The sequence below is a fragment of the Cucurbita pepo genome, chromosome 1, assembly GCF_057944985.1.
Source record: "Cucurbita pepo subsp. pepo isolate OVF chromosome 1, ASM5794498v1, whole genome shotgun sequence".
NCBI lineage: Eukaryota > Viridiplantae > Streptophyta > Magnoliopsida > Cucurbitales > Cucurbitaceae > Cucurbita > Cucurbita pepo.
In genome coordinates, this window is record NC_141798.1 from 9,169,234 (window position 1) to 9,187,768 (window position 18,535).

The window sequence follows — 18,535 nt, forward strand, 5'->3', positions numbered from 1 at the left end:
AAAGAAAGAACGTTAATGAGGCTGCTGCCATTATATACAAATTCTACGAGATCCTATTATTATTACGAACTGAATAATGAATAACGAAACACAAATCTCTCATTACAATTGGTATATACAACCCCGTCAGGCCGATCATGTTCGTGTGTATAAGGGGTTTAACCTCAACTGACCTCGATGCCTATTTGAGATCTGAATTGACAACCTAAAAAAGAATTGTAGCTTGAGCATGCCACCAAGCTAAGTTAGGGTCTCGACATCTCCAACACTGACATTTCCAACATCAATGCCTATTCGAGATTTGAATTGACAACCTAAAAAAGAATGGTAGCTTGAGCACCAAACCAAGTTAGGGTCTCGGCATCTCCAACACGGACATTTCCAACGTCAATGCCTATTCGAGATCTGAATCGACAACCTAAAAAGGAATGGTAGCTTGAGCATGCCACCAAGCCAAGTTAGGATCTCGACATCTCCAACACTGACATTTCCAAGCTCAATTTTGAGATATGAATCGACAATTTAAAAAGAAATGGTAGCTCGAGTATGTCACCAAGCCAAGTTAGGGTCTCGACATCTGGACATTTCCAACCAACTATATTAGATAGTCCACCTCTACAACTTATCCGTGCTCAGCTTGATATCACTTCATACTCGGAGTATGAAAAGTTGAGTGTATTGAACAAAGCACCAAATTAGGTCTATTCTTGGGTCTAAACTATTCACAATTTAAGGATTATATACATATAAACACAAGCTAGTCACTCGTTGTAATCCATATTGTAAAGAAATGAGATTTACAATTTTTTCAGATCATTTGTGCCCTTATAAAAGCAAATTGTACGGAATAATCTAAAAATTTGTTCATGAGGCTACATTTTACATAAATGCAGCGCCAATAACACAATCAGGATACCTCGAGGCAACCATGATACACAAATTCTACGAGTTTCTATTCGTATGTGACGAATTGAATAATGAAGAACTATTCACATCTCCTCGTATTCTGTAGATTCATTATGACAAAAGTTGAACTGCGGCTATGGATGGTATCTTCTCTCGCAATTTTTGTGTAACAGCTACACGCACTGTCATGACCCCAGCTGCTGGCCCTGTGATCCGAACTTTAACTATTGGCTCCTCGATACCCACGAGTTCGAGAGATCCTCCCGCTGCCCCGACAAGATAAGGTCTTATCTCTTCGAGTACCTAAGAAAGGGGCCATAGAAAACTCGTCTTCTGAATTCACTGGAAAAAATAAGCAATAATAACATTGAATCATAATTGTACAAACAAGAGTGAGTTTCTGTTTCCAATATTTCATAAGGTTGAAAGAGGCATTGGAATCTCCATCAAGATTGAATAGATAATAATAACGATGGAACTACAACCAACTTGGATGCAAGGATGAGACGGGTTAGAAAACCTACCACATGACAAGTCAGAATGAAAAAAGAAAATAGAGCATTTCTTATATGGGGAATAATAAGTATTTCGAAAACGACCTACTAGTACGATTCGATTATACAGCCCCTTGGTTTTCATATCACAACAGGCAAATTCAAGCGTTTTAATGCTGCATTACTATCAGGTTCGTTGTCTACAAATGCTGCAAGCTTAATCAAGCTGGTCGCAGTTTTGGAACAATACCAAGTAGAGTAGCACCCGGATGAAAAAATCAGACACACGGACCTTGGATGCACTTAATTGATATTTCTATGAAGAACGAAATGAAGATGTAATCATGCCATATGCTTTCTTGGCAGTCCTTATCCGAATAAGGATGATTTCGAAAACCCATTCGTTCCTTCGGTCACAGAGAAATGAGAAATGGAAGGCTGAAGTACCAAAAAAAACTACGGAGATAGAGGCATGACCTACTAAATGGGTAATATCTTCAAAAAAACGAAGCCAATCTGAAGTATTGTCGAAGTTGAATAAAACGAATGCTAGCTTAATCCTACCCTTAATTTCTCAATAATCACATATATCAAGGAATGCTGGCTTAATCCTACCCTTAATTTCTCAATAATCACATATATCAAAGAATGCTGGCTTATTCCTACCCATAATTTCTCAATAATCACATACATCAAAGAATGCTAGCTTAATCCTACCCTTAATTTCTCAATAATCACATATATCAAAGAACCTCGGTGAGCTATACCACTGTGCTTCTTTCTCCCAAAAAATGTCCAAATACCTTGAAGGGGAGCAGCCCTCTTCCATTATAAGCTGTCGCTAGGTTAGAGATTACAAGTGGGTTGGTGTAAGGCAAAAATACGATTCAGAAACGAATTTTAAGTTGCATCTAAATCATAGAATGAATACGCGTGATAGAGAGTGAACATTGATTTACCTTCTCTATATTGTCCTCGTTGAGCTCCAATCCAGTTTCCTCATCTGCTATTGGTTCCACAGCAACTATTTCAGGGATCTTCTCCATCAAACGCCGTTCAATTCCCATCTTCATAGTCGTAACAGAACTCGGACATGAGCCACATGCTCCTTGTAGCTTCAACCGTACAACATTTCCGTCTATTTCATGTAATGCCACATTACCACCATCCGCAATAAGATATGGTCGAACCTCATCCAGCACACTTTCAACATTTTCTGCAGTCAGCGGCAATTCCAGTGCCGAATTGGAAGTTGCGACGGCTCTAATAACTGTAAACAGAAAATTTTGAATCATACGACAAAGATTGGCAATCTCAGGAGAAAGAGGATCGGGCAGGGGCTTCTTTCTAACATCTACGATAACCAATCGCATATCTACCCTAAGAGCGAGCAATTTACTAAACAAAAACATCCAATAGATTCAACAACCAGAACTTAATGCGAATCCAACACAATTCAATAGAAGGAACGCAGAAATAGTACCTGGCGTGCGTGAGTTAATTCGAAGGGAACGACATGATCTCCGGCAAAGAGGAGTGCGCTGTCTCGAAGGCGAAACATGGCGGACGAAGAAGGAGGAGATCTACAAGATATTCCAGATCTGAACTTGTCAATTTGGTTAGGAGGAACAGAAAACGAAGGAGAAAAAGAGGGAAAGGAAAGGGACCTCGAAGGCGCGAGAAGAAGAAGAAGAAGAAGAAGGAGGAGATTGAAGGGTTTGCGGGGCTCTGTGGTAAGGGGAGGAATTCAACACCATGGGATGCATATTGAATTCAATCGCTGTTCCTCCTTCGTCTGCGTCCGACAAAGGATATGAGATTCGATGGAGCGATTCAGAAACTTAGAAGCCCCAGCTGCCTCCTTCACCACTAAAACTTCTTTAATTATTATTAAATTTAATTAATAAAAAAAATTCCTGTAAATTTTATAATTCACTATTAAAATATATATATATATATATATATTTTTTGAATTTTTAAAATTTTTAACAAAATATTGAACTTTTAATAGTTTTTTTTTTAAAATATATTTAAACTTTAAAATTTTATTAATATCCTTTAAAATTTTTTAAAAGTATAGAGTAAAAAATACCCATAAAATTTTAATATTAGCATTAACACCTTCAAATTTTTTATAAAAAAATTTTAAAAAATTATTATATTCAATATATGAACAAAAAAATTATATAGGTACTAATGATTTGATATTTTAAATTTTTTTAAAAAAAATTTAAATATATTTTTGAAAATTTTAAAAAACTTTGAATATATTAATGAAATTTTTGAAAGCTCGGATATTTTTTAGACAAAATATTAACGATTTCTATTCAAAGTATATTTTCGAACGTTTAAGAATATTTTTTTAAACATTAATTAATTTAGTCTTATTATTATTATTATGCTTGATTTTTAATAAATCTCCCAACGGTCAAATTTTTTTTTTCTGAGGGTAAATAATTCTTTTGTTTGGCTTTATAATACAAATAATTTAGATTTTTTATATTATAAATAGCTTTCTCCTTGCATATATATATATATATATATTCAAATTTTAAAATCTAATTTCATTCAATCTTTCATTAAAATAAAAAAAAACAAAAAAAAAAACATTTCATACGACAAAAAAAGAAGTGAAATTACACTAGAATGTTCGGAGAAAAAGTGAAATTACACTAGAATGTTCGGAAAAAGACGATCAAACAATTCCCACCAGACGGGAAGGAAGAACGCAAATAAAAGGGTTGTTTAATTGAAGGATTTGAATGAAGAACTGAGACTCCTTTTTCTCCTTAATCTCATCAACAAATCTCCAACCAGTGGAATTATTGGCTTTTTCTTTACCTTTTTCTTCTCCTTTTTCCCTCCAAATCTCAATATCTGAGTCAATGCCTCTGTTCTCTTCATTTCTTCTTCTATCCTTCCACTCTCACATCCCATTGTGATTCTTCTCGTCGCCACAGCTTTCGCGGCCGCCGCCGTCTCCGCCTCCGCCTCAGCCAACTTCGACATGTTCTTATGCAGCTCTGCATTCAGTGAAGCCAATGCCACTTCTGTATCTTCTTCCCTTTCCTTCAACAACCTCAACTCTTCCTTAGTCTCCTCCAACTCTGCCTCAAGTTTCTTCAGTGTATCCAACACTTCATGTTCTTTCTCTTCCTTTAGTGTTGTTGTGGAGCTTAGCAAAGAATCCCATGTGCCTGTTTCAGCCAATGGGGCATTGGCACATGGCTTTGGCGACGACGAGTAAGCTTCTCCGACTAGAAGACGTTCGCCGAACACTGCAACGGCTTCTTTGACGGAGCGGAAGGGGCGGGAGGTGTCAACAATGGAGGCAGAGCTTTGATTAGGCATTTCAGGGTCTTCCATGGGACGTGTGGGGAGAGGGTGTGGGAGGATATGGTGTATTTGATGATTGGTTAGGTGGGAGAATTGAGCTCTTTGCTTTAGCTTTAAAAGTAAAGAGAGAGAGAGAGGGGGGGATGGCTGTTGTTTCAAGGTTAAGACAAAAAAAAAAAAAAAACATCACCATCATGTTGTGTGGGGAAGATGGTGGTCGAAAATGACCAGCCAACAGATAGAGAGGTGGAGGTTATAACATAATATAAAGCTAAACATGCATTATTCTCAGCACATAATCAAACATGGGTCAGTGACATACCTCTCTCCATGGCTGCAACGGATTTAGCAGTTCATTAAGCAGCTGCTTTTGGTTGTAGTTGAATCTCCAAATATTTGATTTTCTGGTACAGCAGGTCCAATGTCCACTGTAGCTTAAATGTATACTCTTTCTTGCCTTCTACATCAAGTAATGGCTCCATCTTTATATGGAAACTCCAACTACAAATGTCAAGTGAAATTAAGACAATATTATAGAGAGTTTGTGAGATCCCTTCTTTATAAGAGTGCGGAAACCTCTTCCTAACAGACGCGTTTTAAAAATCTTGAGGGAAAATTCGAAAGGGGAAGCCTAAAAGGATAATATCTGCTAGCAGTGAGCTTAGACTGTTACAAATGGTATCAGAGCCAAACATTGGACGATGTGCCAACGAGGAGGCTAAACCTCAAAGGGGGTAGACACGAGGTGGTGTGCTAGCAAGGACGCTAGGTCTCGAAAGGGGGTGTGCTAGCAAGGACGCTAGGCCTCGAAAGGGGGTGGATTGGGGGAGGTACTATATTGATTGGAGAAGGAAATGAGTGTCAATGAGGACACTGGACACCGGGCCCCGAAGGGGGTGGACTGTGAGATCCCACGTAAGTTGGGGAGGAGAACAAAACATTATTTATAAGAGTGGAAATCTCTCCCTAGACGCTGCACCTCAAAGAGGACAATATCTATTAGTAGTGGGCTTAGCCCGTTATAGAGTTTCTCTTTGTATGATATCAAAACTCGCTAAAGCGAAACTATAATGCAGAATGAACTAAGCTTCTGTGAAAAGAAAATGGCAGAAACAACAAAAAGGAGTAGCCAGAGATCAATTTTATTTCTTTAATAACAGTACAGTACATGAAAAGTAGGACAAACAATAAGTTACATTACTAGTTTCAAATATTTCCGAAAAAACAACAGTAAATGTAATTCTACCCTTTTACCCATTTTATTTTCAATTGAATGGCAACTTAATATTAAGAATACTTGCTGACAACAACAAATTCTATCTTTTACGTGAACCTCCAGGCATGAGATATTTATATTTCTTAAAGAGTAATGAGAGAGCTGGGCGCACCATTGGCCATGTTGTGATAATGGCAATGTAAGCGAGCAGCCAGAATGATCTCCCACTCCGGCGTGCAAGACAATCTGTGCATTTCCTTGCAGGAGTTGTGGCCTGTGTTGAGTTTGGATCCTTTTCTTCATTGCGCTCTGGTTGGTCATTCTTCTTCCTAACATGGTCAGCCTCTTCTTTGTCCAAAATGACTTCGGCGCTTGTACTAACGTTGGCCGTTTCCTGGTTCGATAAGTCTTGCATAGTATCATCTGTTTGCTCATCACCTACAGCAGTCACCATTCCATCTTCCAAAACGCTCACGTAAGGACCTTGATCGATGGAAAAGCTCGGAGTAGGAGCTGTTGTCTTTCGCATCTGCAAGGAAGTATAAGTTGTATGAGGCTAGATTACATAGAAATAGAAGCCTTCTCACACATTAATAGGTAAAAAAAATCCAATGGCTTGTTGACGGAGGGATGGGAGAGCCAAAAAAATTCAAATATGAAAGGGATTGCAACCAAGAGAGAGCTCCTACTTCTAAGACAACAGGGAAATGTTCAAAGATGATCCTTTCTTCTGGAGAGTATCATAAGTGGATAAATCTAGCATTCCACTTGTTTGAGGTGAAAAATACCTCAACAGGATAAAAAACGGGAGATTCTGATCTGTTTGACCAAATATAACATCCATTTTAAACAGGAATATCATCAAGAGAGAGATCTCGGATGACCTTGCTGAAAAGACCGATTAACGAGCGTAGCCAAACAAACTTGATGGTGGAACGATCAATCGAAGAGCTCCGGTTCTTGGAGGAAAACAATATCAAAGCTGGTATCAAGGAAAGAATTTTTAATCTTCTGCCTTGCACCAGAGCTGCAAATGCTCCAACTTAGAAGCTTCATGGACAACTGGAAGGTTGTCATATTGATGAAATAAGGTTTTCAAACTCTCTGTTTGTCCAGCCAACATGCTTTTTGGTGCTTTTCTTGGTCAGCTTTCATTTGGTAATTGGCATTATACATAAGCCAAGTTCTTTGAAATGAATGCCAAGCCACCAATACATTTCACTTATGTCAGGAACCAGGCTTAGCAGTATGGATCATATTAGTAGAGATATATAGGCACAATGAGGTAAGTTGTCAATGACAAGTGAAAGCTAGGGGAAGTGGGAGGGTTCTAAACTTCTCACAAGTTTGGGAATCTATAGCGATTATGTAACAGCTCAAGCCCACCGCTAGTAGATATTGTCCGTTTTGGCGCGTTACGTATCGCCTCATGATTTTTAAAACACGCCTGATAGGAAGAGGTTTCCACACCTAAGTAATGTTTCGTTCTCCTCTCCAACCGATATGGGATCCCATAATCCACCCCCCCCCCCCCCCCCCCCCCTTGGGGACCTAGCATCCTCGCTGGCACACCGCTTGGTGTCTGGCACTGATACCATTTGTAACAGCCCAAGTCCACCACTAGCAGATATTATCCGCTTTGACCCATTACGTATCACCGTCAGTCTCACAATTTTTAAAATGCGTCTGTTATGAAGAGGTTTCCACACCCTTATAAGGAATGTTTTGTTCTCCTCTCCAACCGATGTGTAATAGAATACTAGTTAAGAGTTATTAGATTAGATAATCCTTTCATTCATGATTCATGAATTCTCTTTCAATGTACCTGAGCACTAAATGCTATAAATTTAATTATGGTCATGTTACTGCACCTGCTTTATTACACCAATGTACGAGCTGGAATGTAGGACGCCGAGGAATTCATCGACAGCCCTTGCCCACCTACACGATATGATTTTACACGACGAATCACAATTAGATGACCCTAATTCCAAGTTTGCTAATGAATGTTAAGCTGCAAGATAAGATCTAATGAGACTTCTAAGTAATCAGCCAATCATTTTATATTTTATTTTATTTACATTTTATGCATAATGACCCACAATGAAAGCATACGGTACATCAAGACTTCAAAACCCAAAAATTCCTTTTTCCCAGTACAATTTACAAATGGGAGGACATGTATATTACCACAGGCTGTTGGCAGTTATCCCTTCATAGAAACCTAGATGTCCTCCATGCGGTGTCGTTGCTAGAACGACATTCCTATTTGCCCTGTAAATAGTTAATCAACCAGGGTTATCCAAATTCCAAAAAAGATAGGATTAGGCAATTGGAATAATATACATTAAAAAATATTACGGTGCATTCTCACAAATGATTTATTTCAGAAGAAAATGAAAATGTTATTCCTTTCAAAATCACGGATTTGTGAATAGTAAAATTCCAAATATTTTCTTTTGTGAATGACTTGTAAAATAAATCACAATTTTTTAAAAACAGTTCTGAAAACAAAAATAGGAAACTGTTTTCAAAGTTCTGATAACTATAGCAGAACAGCTTATAACTATTGAGCACAACTTTTAAAAAAAGTTCTGAAAAAAAAAAAAAAAAAAAAAAAAAAAAAAAATGTGCTTACAAGCATGAAATAAGTCCTACCTACACTCGTCCCATGGAATGGCTTCTTTAGTGCAAACCGGATCATCCAAAGCACTAATGCATAGAAGTGGCACTGCTACATTTCCCACATAGGTAGCACTAGTGGCGTGCCTGTAAAATGCATCCACGGTCTGGGAAAGAACAGAAACATGTTTTAGCATTTACGACGTATGAAAACATAAGGGCCTTTTGGGTTTACATTAAAAAAGAGAGAGACGATAACTGTATGGAAAGACACTTCCGTTCATAGATTTTCATTTATTCTTCCATATATTAATTTCAAATTATAACACGCATGAATCAAATTAAACCTAAGCGATGATTATAATGAATCGTTAATGTGAAAAACACACTGAATCTAATTTACTACTTCCTGTTTTTTATGCCTTGAAAGCTGTTTTTAAAAAATTATCGGTAAATCTATGTACTTTTCCTTTTTCTTACATGAATTGTTATTTGAAATTAGGAAAAAGTCCATTTATATTCCAAACTTTGAGGTTGTATCAATTAAAGTCCCAAATTAATAATTGTATTAATTTAAGAAAATCAATTCAAAATTACTTAAATAAAATTATTTCACCCAAAATCCTACTAGAATAGCAAGAAAAACAATCACGTAATTCTTCCTAGATAAGTGAAGAAAAAGAGATGAAAAACTACTCGTATTAATAAATTATGGATCTAACAATTTTAAAATGAAATCTTAACCAATCGTCTAAATTGATTATAGTTATAAAATAATACAAATTGATTTTTTCGAGTTCAACATCACTTGGTCTCGAGTATGCATAAATCAGTTGAACTATGCTCAAATTATCCAATCAAAATAAGTATTCAAAGTGTGTTTTACCTCAAAATTTCCAAGGATGCGTGTGGCATAATTGTCAAAATCACGAATCGAACGTGACTGCCATGAAGCAAGAAGAAAATATTAATATATATAATATGGATTATGGTTAGACAAAAAAAAAAAAAAAAAAAAAAAAAAAAAAAAAAAAAAAAAAAAAAATCTTATGTGATAGATTGTAAAGGTCTGTCTTAATTTCCATTTAAAATCACAAAAGAAGTGAGTAGGAGTCCTGAAGTTAAATGTCACAAGCCTTACTTAAAGGACCTTAAAATACTACTACTCCGATCTAATGCATTCAATGGGTGGGGTAAATAAATTAGACCTACAGATATGAGCCGCATGTATCAAGCCTTATAATAATTATTCGTCGGATGAAATTAAATGGAACTTATAGTCTTGTATTCCTCACATAAGGCAGCCCAATAAGTTGTTTTGTTAATATTGAATATTTTAAAAGACCAAAGCAGAATAGACAGAAATCTTGGTTGTGCATAAATTCCAGACCAATTTGAAGTGATGAGCTAATGTTGAGACATCAACGAGGTGTCCATCAGAAGATAATCATGTCAGAGCTAGCGAAGTTTAAGATGCACGACTTTAAATATTTTCATGCTAAAGTACGATGTAACAGAGTCAAGGACCTTCTTAATGGATTCCCACTCCGTAAGTTGAGATAAGTTGGATCGATGCCTGCAGGGAAATATAGTATAAGTTGGAAAGATATTAATGTTATCTTATGCTTAATAGTTAAAGTAGTAAAGCACTCTAAGTTATCATGTCAATGGGTACGAAAAAAATCATATTAAGGTAAAAAAAAAATGTTTATACGTACAATAACGCAAAACCTTGTAAGCCGATGGCCAAAGCTTTATTATAAAAACTCTGAACAAACCTGCGATTAATAAACCTGTCGCATATCTACAGAAGGGAACGGCATGGGAATTGTGTTAGGCGATTAAAAAGAGCATAGAAGATTGGTTTTTATAACTACACTGACAATGTGACGAGCTTCACACACACACATCGAGTCCTGAGAGAAAGGAGTGAAACTTTGATTGTATTGAGAAACAACACTCATAGCTATAAAATAAACTGAACGATTCTAATATTTCATCTGTTTCACATGTATAGAAGGAAAAGTAGAAAGTAAATTGATATCAGCCCATCATGCTTCCAGACTGTAATGATCTCACTTTTGCTACAAACCTGAGAACAACTTTCACACGAATTCTTCTTAGAAAGAGGCGCATGTCGGTTAAAGAAAAGAGGCGTAATTGGCATATCCATTAAAAGATCTTGAGATCAATTCAATGGCCTCTTTACACATGCTGTATGAGTGAGCATCACAATGAAGGGAAAAGAACATGCACCTAATTTGAAGTTCCTATTGGTAAGAAAGTAAACTATTCAAGATAATAAATAAGATAGGTTCTATTATACCACTAAAATAACTAGATTGCCTTAAGAATATTGGGAAAAAGAAATGACCCTTAACGAATGCTGTAAGTTGATAAATCTTCACACCGTAAAGAAATATAATGCATCAATTAGATTATGCAGAACACAATTGGCATACTAACCAACAGATCCCATGGCGAGCAAATAGCTGCAGCACCGGAAATAGGGACATTGGCACCATCCTCTCCAAGGTATTTTACCTGAAGGAAGCAGTACATGTTGAAATTGGAAAAAAAGAAAAATTCTACCAACAAAAAGTTAACGAAAAAGCTGATAGAGGGACCAAAAATTCTACCAACGGCAAACTTCAATGGTGAAATTGTTGAGATTGAAAACTCAAGAACCCAAATGCAACATAAATGAAACTTTAGAACCGAAGTGTAATTTTACCGACACTTAATATTTATTATGCATTTTATTAGTCCAAAATGATAAATAATGCTTTTATATATTTTTAAAAGAGCCTGAACATGAAAAGAACAAGAAACTAGATTTTGTTATTTCCAAGCTTATAGATAATTTGGGAAAATTTCTTAAACAATAAAAAAGAAATAGGAACAATTTCCGAACACTTACGTTTCACAAACATGGTTAACAAGAAATAATAGACAGTCACCAAATAACTCCTTAATAACCAAGATTACGAAATAATCGAAGTTAGAAAAGAAAAAAAACAATAAAGATTTCTGTCGTTCGCAACAACTTTTTTCCCATTGATCCCAAAACCATTTCCAGCTTCTTAAAATATTATAAACTCCATAAGCTTAGCAATCCAAAAGAATTTAGGAGCAAATTTGAGCCTATCCTACCTTTTTACGCCTGTTGGCTTCATGATAAAATCCAATTCAGTCAAGAAAACATGAATTCATAAAGTGTTTAAGAGGTATATACTTATACCAGAACGTTTGCGCCAATACTAGTTCCAACAACAAACAGAGGAGCTTCTGGATGTTGACTATGAATATGGCCAACCACGCTCCTTATATCCTCTGTCCATCCAGCATTATAGACACGTTCAGACTGACCATACCAAGGAGAACCAAGATTTCAGATAAATAAGATAAGTCACATATATATAGAATTCCATAATAAAAATATAAAACATATATCATCCGGAAAATAGTGCATCCACACAAGTTTTTCGAAGTGTTTTTCATTTATTAAGTTATTTTAAATAAATACTTTTGATCCTCTGAAATCATCGAAGAAACTATACTAAACACACTTTTAAGTTATTAATTTTTTCATAGATACTTCTAGAAAAAATTATTTTACTTGCACAATATTTTTTTTTTTCACAAGTTATAAATTTGGGAAAAGGAAAGGAAGCCAGAGGCAGTAGCTTTCATTCAAGAGGTGATTACCATTTAAACCCAACCCTTTCTTCCCCAAGACCTTATCCAAGAAACTCCAATCAACAAGTACTAAATCTGTTAAAACTAATCAATAAAAAGATATAATGAGCAAATTTGCAAACTACACAAGTATTCAAAATCATTTTTAAAACACAAATCACAGAGGTATAATTTGCAATTATCTCTTGAATAGGTAAGTTGAAACTGAGAGGAAGGTATGTTCCAGCATTTGTCAAAATGTCCAGCGTCTCCATTTTAAGGTTAACGCCATTCCTACAGTTAAACTTAATAGCAATCTTACAGTTAGTGATATGCCGCCAAGACCGCGATGATTGCTCACAACGACATTCCATCCACGTTTGGATATCCTGAATGCCAAATGCTTGATGTACTGTAGAAAGTGCAAACCTTCTTGAGCCCAACAAAACAACCATTAAAGAGTCTAAATAAAAGCACTGGCCAAATGCTAAAGGTGAAAATGTTTTATGATAGACACCCTGTTATGCACTTACATCTGATTTCATCATTTATTTTCTTACTCCAAATTCGAGTTCTTATTATAGATGTAACAAGAAAAACGAAAAAGAAATTATATTGCATCATTATCATAGTTTCAATAATTCCTTTCATATTCTCCCAAATAAAAAATTCTAAATCAAGACCTCTAACAATTAGAATAGATGATTTTGTTTCAATTTGGCATCACCATACTCCTGTATTCCTGTAATTTTATCTGTTTAATGAAAGGTTTTTCATGAGGAAGAATGTGCGACTCTTGGTCATCGATGCGTTATATCAAACATTTCAGGATTTTATTGAAACTACCCTTCTATATATAACTACTTGCAGTAGCCTTCTGAATGATGATATATTTTCCTGTCTCCTCGACTCTGGTATGCACATGATATTTCAAACGGACAAAGCTAATAGTTATTTTCATATCCTATTATATTTCATATTGGAGTACATGTAATCTGTCACGACTATAATTGGCATGAACTGTAGAAAATAACCATCAACGGGAATAATACTATGGCATCTCAAATAAAAGCCCTACCCTGTGCAAACATGTACATCCGGGAAAAAAGAAGAAGAAGAAGAAAATCGTTTGGGAAATTTGGGAAATAAGATTAAATAAAATTAGCATACAAGTTGGAAAATGAAATATAACTTACAGCTGCAGATGAATCACTGGTTAATCCGGGAATAACTATAACAGTTGGTGTTTTCTCATTGTCAGGAGTGTTAACATTCACGCCAAAGCCAGCATATTTAACTGCACAAGTGGGTAAAATTAGGGAAGTATCTGTTAGATGAACACGACTCTCCACACTGGTATGATATTGTCCACTTTGAGCATAAGTTCTCATGGCTTTGCTTTGGGCTTCTCCCAAAAGGCCTCATAGCAATGGAGAGAGTATTCTTTGATTATAAACCCATGATCATTCCCTAAATTAGCCGATGTGGGATTTCATCATCCAACACCTCCCCTCGAACAAAGTACGTCTCCTCTTAATCGAGGCTCGACTCCTTTGGAGTCTTAGCCATTTTTTACTATGCCTTCGAGGAGGCTTGACTCCTTTTCTTTTGGAGTCCTTTGTTCGACATTTGAGGATTTACCAATCTGTTGGCACGACTAAGTTTAGGGCATGGCTCTGATACCATGTTAGATGAACACGACTCTCCACAATGGTATGATATTGTCCACTCTGAGCATAAGCTCTCATGACTTTGCTTTGGGCTTCTACCAAAAGGCCTCGTACCAATGGAGAGAGTATTCTTTGATTATAAACCCATGATCATTCCCTAAATTAGCCGATGTGGGACTTTCATCATCCAACAGTATCCAGTAACACATATCACTTGATTACTGAAAAATCTTGACAGCTTTTAGCATCCGATATGTGAAATTCAGCATGGATTAAGTGGACTTAAACAAAGAGAAAAAAACATATTTGGGCAAAGAGACCAGTGACTTCTTGATCCTGCAGATAACAAATATTTAGTCCAGACTCTTGAAGTTTATGCCTTAGGCTTAAGACGGTAATGTACAAATTCTAAGCCTTCAACTTTACTCCTTTGGTTTGCAAGAGATTTATACTTCTAAAAAAGAAATTTAGCCATTTGTCTCATGAGATCGAAAGAAAAATAGCATTAACTGACTGCCTATTATTAATGAAAGAATAAAGATAGAAACCCACTAATCGAAAATAGAACATGATTTGTGAGTCAGCACATTACTATTTCTTTTACGTAAGGTTTAAAAGAACGCAAAAGACCAGTGAAAATGATAATGTAGCTGATAATTTTGAAACAGGCCCATAAACATTGAATAAAAATGTGGGTTAAAGTTTAAAAGTTATTGGAACTACATTTCAAGTTTGCATGTTTAGCATTGAAAGCACGAGCTGGTATCCAAATAGTATGAAGTTTGTCGTTGTTTTATTAATATTTGACCAATGCCTACTCTTTGAAGATATTTCTATAATATTTTAAGGGTCAAGTTTAATAAGTTGTGATGAGAAACCTAGAAGTAAAATCATTCCTACATCATTCCTACCCAGGGCATTAGACAGAGGGATCCACTTTCTCCTTTCCCTTTTATTTTGGACTCTGATTGTCTTAGCTGGTAGTGATAGCATTGCGACTCATCCTATTGTAACTAGCTGATGATACTGCTCTAGGAAATCTTTTTGAGCTTACCAAGATCTGGAGTTAGCTTCAGTTCTGATTAAAAGTTTTAGCAAGATTTTGGGGAGTACGCATCAGCAAGGCCGAAATGGATTGGGACACTGAACTTTGGTTGTAGATGAGGTACATGGCCGTCTACTTATCTTGGTGTTTTTTGGGTGGAAATGCAAAACTCTTCTTTATGGCAGCCTCTTATTGAGAAAATTCAGCATGACTCCATAGTTGGAAATATGCCTTTATTTCCAAAGGCAGAAGACATATCCTTATTCAAGCTATTCTTTCAAGTATGCCAACTTATGACCTCTGGTTGCTTAAATTACCAACTAAGGTCGTCAAACCTCTGGATAAACTTATTGAAGTTTTTCTTCGGAAAGGTTCCAACTGGGAGAAAACTCGACTTGCTCAACTCTAGGGAGGTTTGGGTATTGGTGATTTCCAGTTTCAAAATATGACTATTTTAGCTAAGTGGATTTGAAGATTTTTGCACGAATATGGTGCCCTTCGGCGAAATACTATTGCTGGTAAATATTATCTAGTGAATAATTAATGGCCTACAGATATTTAGAGAGCATCTTTTAAACTTCTTTTTGCATTTTATTTGTTGGACCATTGAACTTGTGACTAACCTCGTTCAACGATGTCTCAAGAATGGGGCTTATACATCTATTGGGCATGATTCCTATCTGAATAGTGGGGTTATTGCTAGAACCCCTCCAAGGTTTTTCAGTTGTCTTTTAGCCCCAATATCACAGTTGCACAGGCTGAGGTTAGCCATTGTACCTTTGCTTCTCCATTCCGGGAACCATTGCTATAAGATTTTGGTTGGTCTATGGTTTTGCTAAACAACATATCTGGTATTCTAGCTAGTTTTTGTGGGTCGTCCCTTTCATGGTGCGGAAAAGACTTTCTGGTTGGCTATAAACTGGGTGTTCTTCTGGGGTAAAAGGAATACAAGGATTTTCAAGGACGTTTTCTCTACTTATGATAGCTTTTTGGATCTGTTTTATTTCATACTTTGTATTGGTTTAAACATTTACATCCATTTAGGGATTATAGCCTATCTTCTTTGATTTCCAATTGGAGATCTTTTATGTAATTCACCTTTTGGTGTTGTAAGCTCCTATTTATTTCATTCATCAATGGAGGTTGATCACTTCTCAAAAAGTAAGTTGCTACTTGTGAGATCTAGGAAAATTAGAATCATAACGGTAAATAAAATGGATCCTTCCGAATTAAGAAAATGATGGGCATATCAATTGTCACGACAAGAAAATATCTTTTTTCATCATTCAACACACTTTTGGGAATCTGTTCATGGACGAATGTCAATACACGATGCATTACTGAGATCAGAGACAAACGAATAGAGAAAGTAAGAACATTCTTGACTGATGAGGGAATAAATGAAACTTACCATCAGAACTCCTTAGCCAATCCAAAGCAATTGTTCCACCATCAGGTACACGAAATAACTGTCTGGGGTAAAATCATAGGTCTAATTTTATAAAATGCAAGAGAAGTGTTTAACAGAAAAAGAAAATTAATTCGCAGACGTAATGGTGATTCCGGTTATGCCATAGTGAATAGTGTGAGAACAAGCCAAGATGATCCGATAAGATTATTAGGCGCTTATGAACAAGATTTTATTTATAGTATTGGAAAAACAGAAAATTCGATACTTTCGTTTCCTTTTCCCCATTGAGGACTCTTTTCCATTTATATTCAATCTGCTAGAAAATCAGCACACATGTTAAAAGAAAATAGTGTTCATCTCGTTATCTTGATGTCATTCATAGTCACGTTTTAAGCAGTTGAACGTTAGCTGTCCCGGAAAGTGATTATGACAAATAGGTACAGTATAATCCTTGAAATCACCCTATGGCTAAGGCCTTGACCAATATCTTTTCTGTTTCTTTTTGCTTTCTTTCACCCTTCCTTTATTCATATTCTTCAACTTTTTCTTTTTGTTAAATCCGAAGAGCATCCAAAATAAATGCGAACGGAGATGAAACGAGGAGTGAAAGCAGACCTTTTATAGGAGACAGGAGGAGAACTCCCAAAAATGCTGAGGAAAATAGTCTGCAAATGAGGACTGCAAAGCCATGGAGTTGAGGAGTACCTGCTCCAAAGCAAATCAATAGCATTAAGTAAGGGAGTTAAGAGGGAAGGATCCAGAGAAGAGGAGCAAGCAATCGTAATGACGAAGGAAGAGAAACCTAAAATGCAAAGAATAACAAGAAAAACCTGCCATGAAGAATCCGACACTTGGAAACAACGGATTGATAGAAGTCGGGGTCAGATGCAGTGATGCAAACGCGGTCGCCTCGGAAGGCGCGGATTAAGTCGTGAAGAAAATGAATCTCGAAGAAATTGTAGAGGAAGACGAGGAAGATGAGGAGGAGCGCAGCGAGAAGGTGAGAGAGGGGAATGAGAGAGAGAGCTGTGAAGAGAAGTTGATAGGGCGAAAGTGGATTGGAGGTGTCGGTGCCGGAGCCGGAGCCGGAGCCGGAGGAATCCATGAGAGGCGGAGGCCTGGAAAATCAATAGACCAGAGATTCATGTTTGCTCCCTTAGCTGTGTAATATAAAGAAAGTGAGGGCGGAGGCGGACAAAAGAATTGGTTGAAATGTTCCCAGCCGTGCCTGCGTGTGCGTGGTGGATGCTGCACGCAAATGGGAGCTTCCAAATCAAATTTAATTTGCTATTTGCTTAATAAATTAATAAAAATACTCTTAATTATTTTTTATATTAAAAATATTTTTAAATTTTTAAATTGTTAAAAATTTCAAGAAAACTTTTAATAAAATCTAATATATATATATATATATATAATTAAAAAATACCCGTGAACTTTCCAGTGTAACATTAAAATAAAATATTGACAATTCGGAATATTTTTTAACGTTTTTTTTTAGTACAATGGATCTAATTTTAATTTAATGTCAAAATATAAATTATCAATAATTGCATTTAATTTAATTTAAAGATCTAATATTTTAATAAATAAGGTAGGTCTTTAACAAGGTGAGTTTATGTTTTGATTAACCATTTAATTAGTAAATATAAACAATTATAACTGACCAATGTATATCAAATCTTGCTTATTGCAACTTAATCAATTCATTTGGGTGTTAATGACTCTAATTAATAAGGAAATAATTTTTTTTTTTAACACGAGCAAAATAATAATGAATAAAATAAAGCACATTTAAATTAGAGCGATTTGAGGAAGATAATATCTGTACCAGTAAGATGCACATTATTTTGTGATGTCACAATCATAAGAACTCTAAAATTAAACGTTATTTGTAAATAACTCGTGTTAGTATGTAGGGATAATTTTTACTCTTAAAAATGAGAAGTGGTAACGTGATAATGTGGTTGGAGATGCAAGAGAATGCAGATTATAAAGTGCTAAATTTAGATTCTGAATCATGGTTCGAATTTTGGATATAGGGCGTTACATTTTTTGGTCCATTAGCTTTTATTATGGTTTTTATTGAACTACTTAGACTCGTAAGATTGTATTTTTTTACTAGATTTTGAGTTTAGCTTTTTATTTGGTTCGTAT

The 18,535-nt window shown here is 35.9% G+C and overlaps 3 protein-coding genes across 3 annotated transcripts; all 3 read right to left on the reverse strand.

Annotated features, from left to right (window-relative positions):
- Window positions 1-768: 768 nt before the first annotated feature.
- Window positions 769-3,264, reverse strand: LOC111781276 (nifU-like protein 2, chloroplastic). The gene is made up of 4 exons (XM_023661783.2): window positions 3,068-3,264; window positions 2,884-2,983; window positions 2,360-2,670; window positions 769-1,209 (listed from the first exon to the last, which is right to left on the reverse strand). Exons 1-4 carry the CDS (start codon window positions 3,164-3,166, stop codon window positions 1,018-1,020), a joined length of 702 nt encoding a protein of 233 aa, XP_023517551.2. The 5' UTR covers window positions 3,167-3,264; the 3' UTR covers window positions 769-1,017.
- Window positions 3,265-4,024: 760 nt separating this feature from the next.
- Window positions 4,025-5,246, reverse strand: LOC111803892 (WEB family protein). The gene is made up of 2 exons (XM_023688505.2): window positions 5,059-5,246; window positions 4,025-4,883 (listed from the first exon to the last, which is right to left on the reverse strand). The coding sequence occupies exon 2, from the start codon at window positions 4,764-4,766 to the stop codon at window positions 4,146-4,148; it is 621 nt and encodes a 206-aa protein (XP_023544273.2). The 5' UTR covers window positions 4,767-4,883; window positions 5,059-5,246; the 3' UTR covers window positions 4,025-4,145.
- Window positions 5,247-5,847: 601 nt separating this feature from the next.
- Window positions 5,848-17,599, reverse strand: LOC111803901 (embryogenesis-associated protein EMB8). Its single transcript, XM_023688516.2, has 14 exons — window positions 17,209-17,599; window positions 16,994-17,083; window positions 16,379-16,440; window positions 13,449-13,549; window positions 12,575-12,664; window positions 11,816-11,938; window positions 11,041-11,118; window positions 10,293-10,378; window positions 10,102-10,150; window positions 9,461-9,517; window positions 8,611-8,741; window positions 8,143-8,226; window positions 7,824-7,893; window positions 5,848-6,481 (listed from the first exon to the last, which is right to left on the reverse strand). The coding sequence occupies exons 1-14, from the start codon at window positions 17,481-17,483 to the stop codon at window positions 6,053-6,055; spliced, it is 1,725 nt and encodes a 574-aa protein (XP_023544284.2). The 5' UTR covers window positions 17,484-17,599; the 3' UTR covers window positions 5,848-6,052.
- Window positions 17,600-18,535: the final 936 nt, after the last annotated feature.

Excerpts from the sequence above, each read along its gene's own strand:
- LOC111781276 (XM_023661783.2), bottom strand. The coding sequence starts at position 3,166 with ATGCATCCCATGGTGTTGAATTCCTCCCCTTACCACAGAGCCCCGCAA. Across the intron at positions 2,984-3,067 it reads CTTCTTCTCGCGCCTTCGAG|ATCTCCTCCTTCTTCGTCCG; the intron begins GTCCCTTTCCTT and ends AATATCTTGTAG. Across the intron at positions 1,210-2,359 it reads ACGAGGACAATATAGAGAAG|GTACTCGAAGAGATAAGACC; the intron begins GTAAATCAATGT and ends CCCCTTTCTTAG.
- LOC111803892 (XM_023688505.2), bottom strand. The coding sequence starts at position 4,766 with ATGGAAGACCCTGAAATGCCTAATCAAAGCTCTGCCTCCATTGTTGAC.
- LOC111803901 (XM_023688516.2), bottom strand. The coding sequence starts at position 17,483 with ATGGATTCCTCCGGCTCCGGCTCCGGCTCCGGCACCGACACCTCCAAT. Across the intron at positions 16,441-16,993 it reads CCTCCTGTCTCCTATAAAAG|ACAGTTATTTCGTGTACCTG; the intron begins GTCTGCTTTCAC and ends ATTTTACCCCAG. Across the intron at positions 8,227-8,610 it reads ATTCCATGGGACGAGTGTAG|GGCAAATAGGAATGTCGTTC; the intron begins GTAGGACTTATT and ends AACTATTTACAG.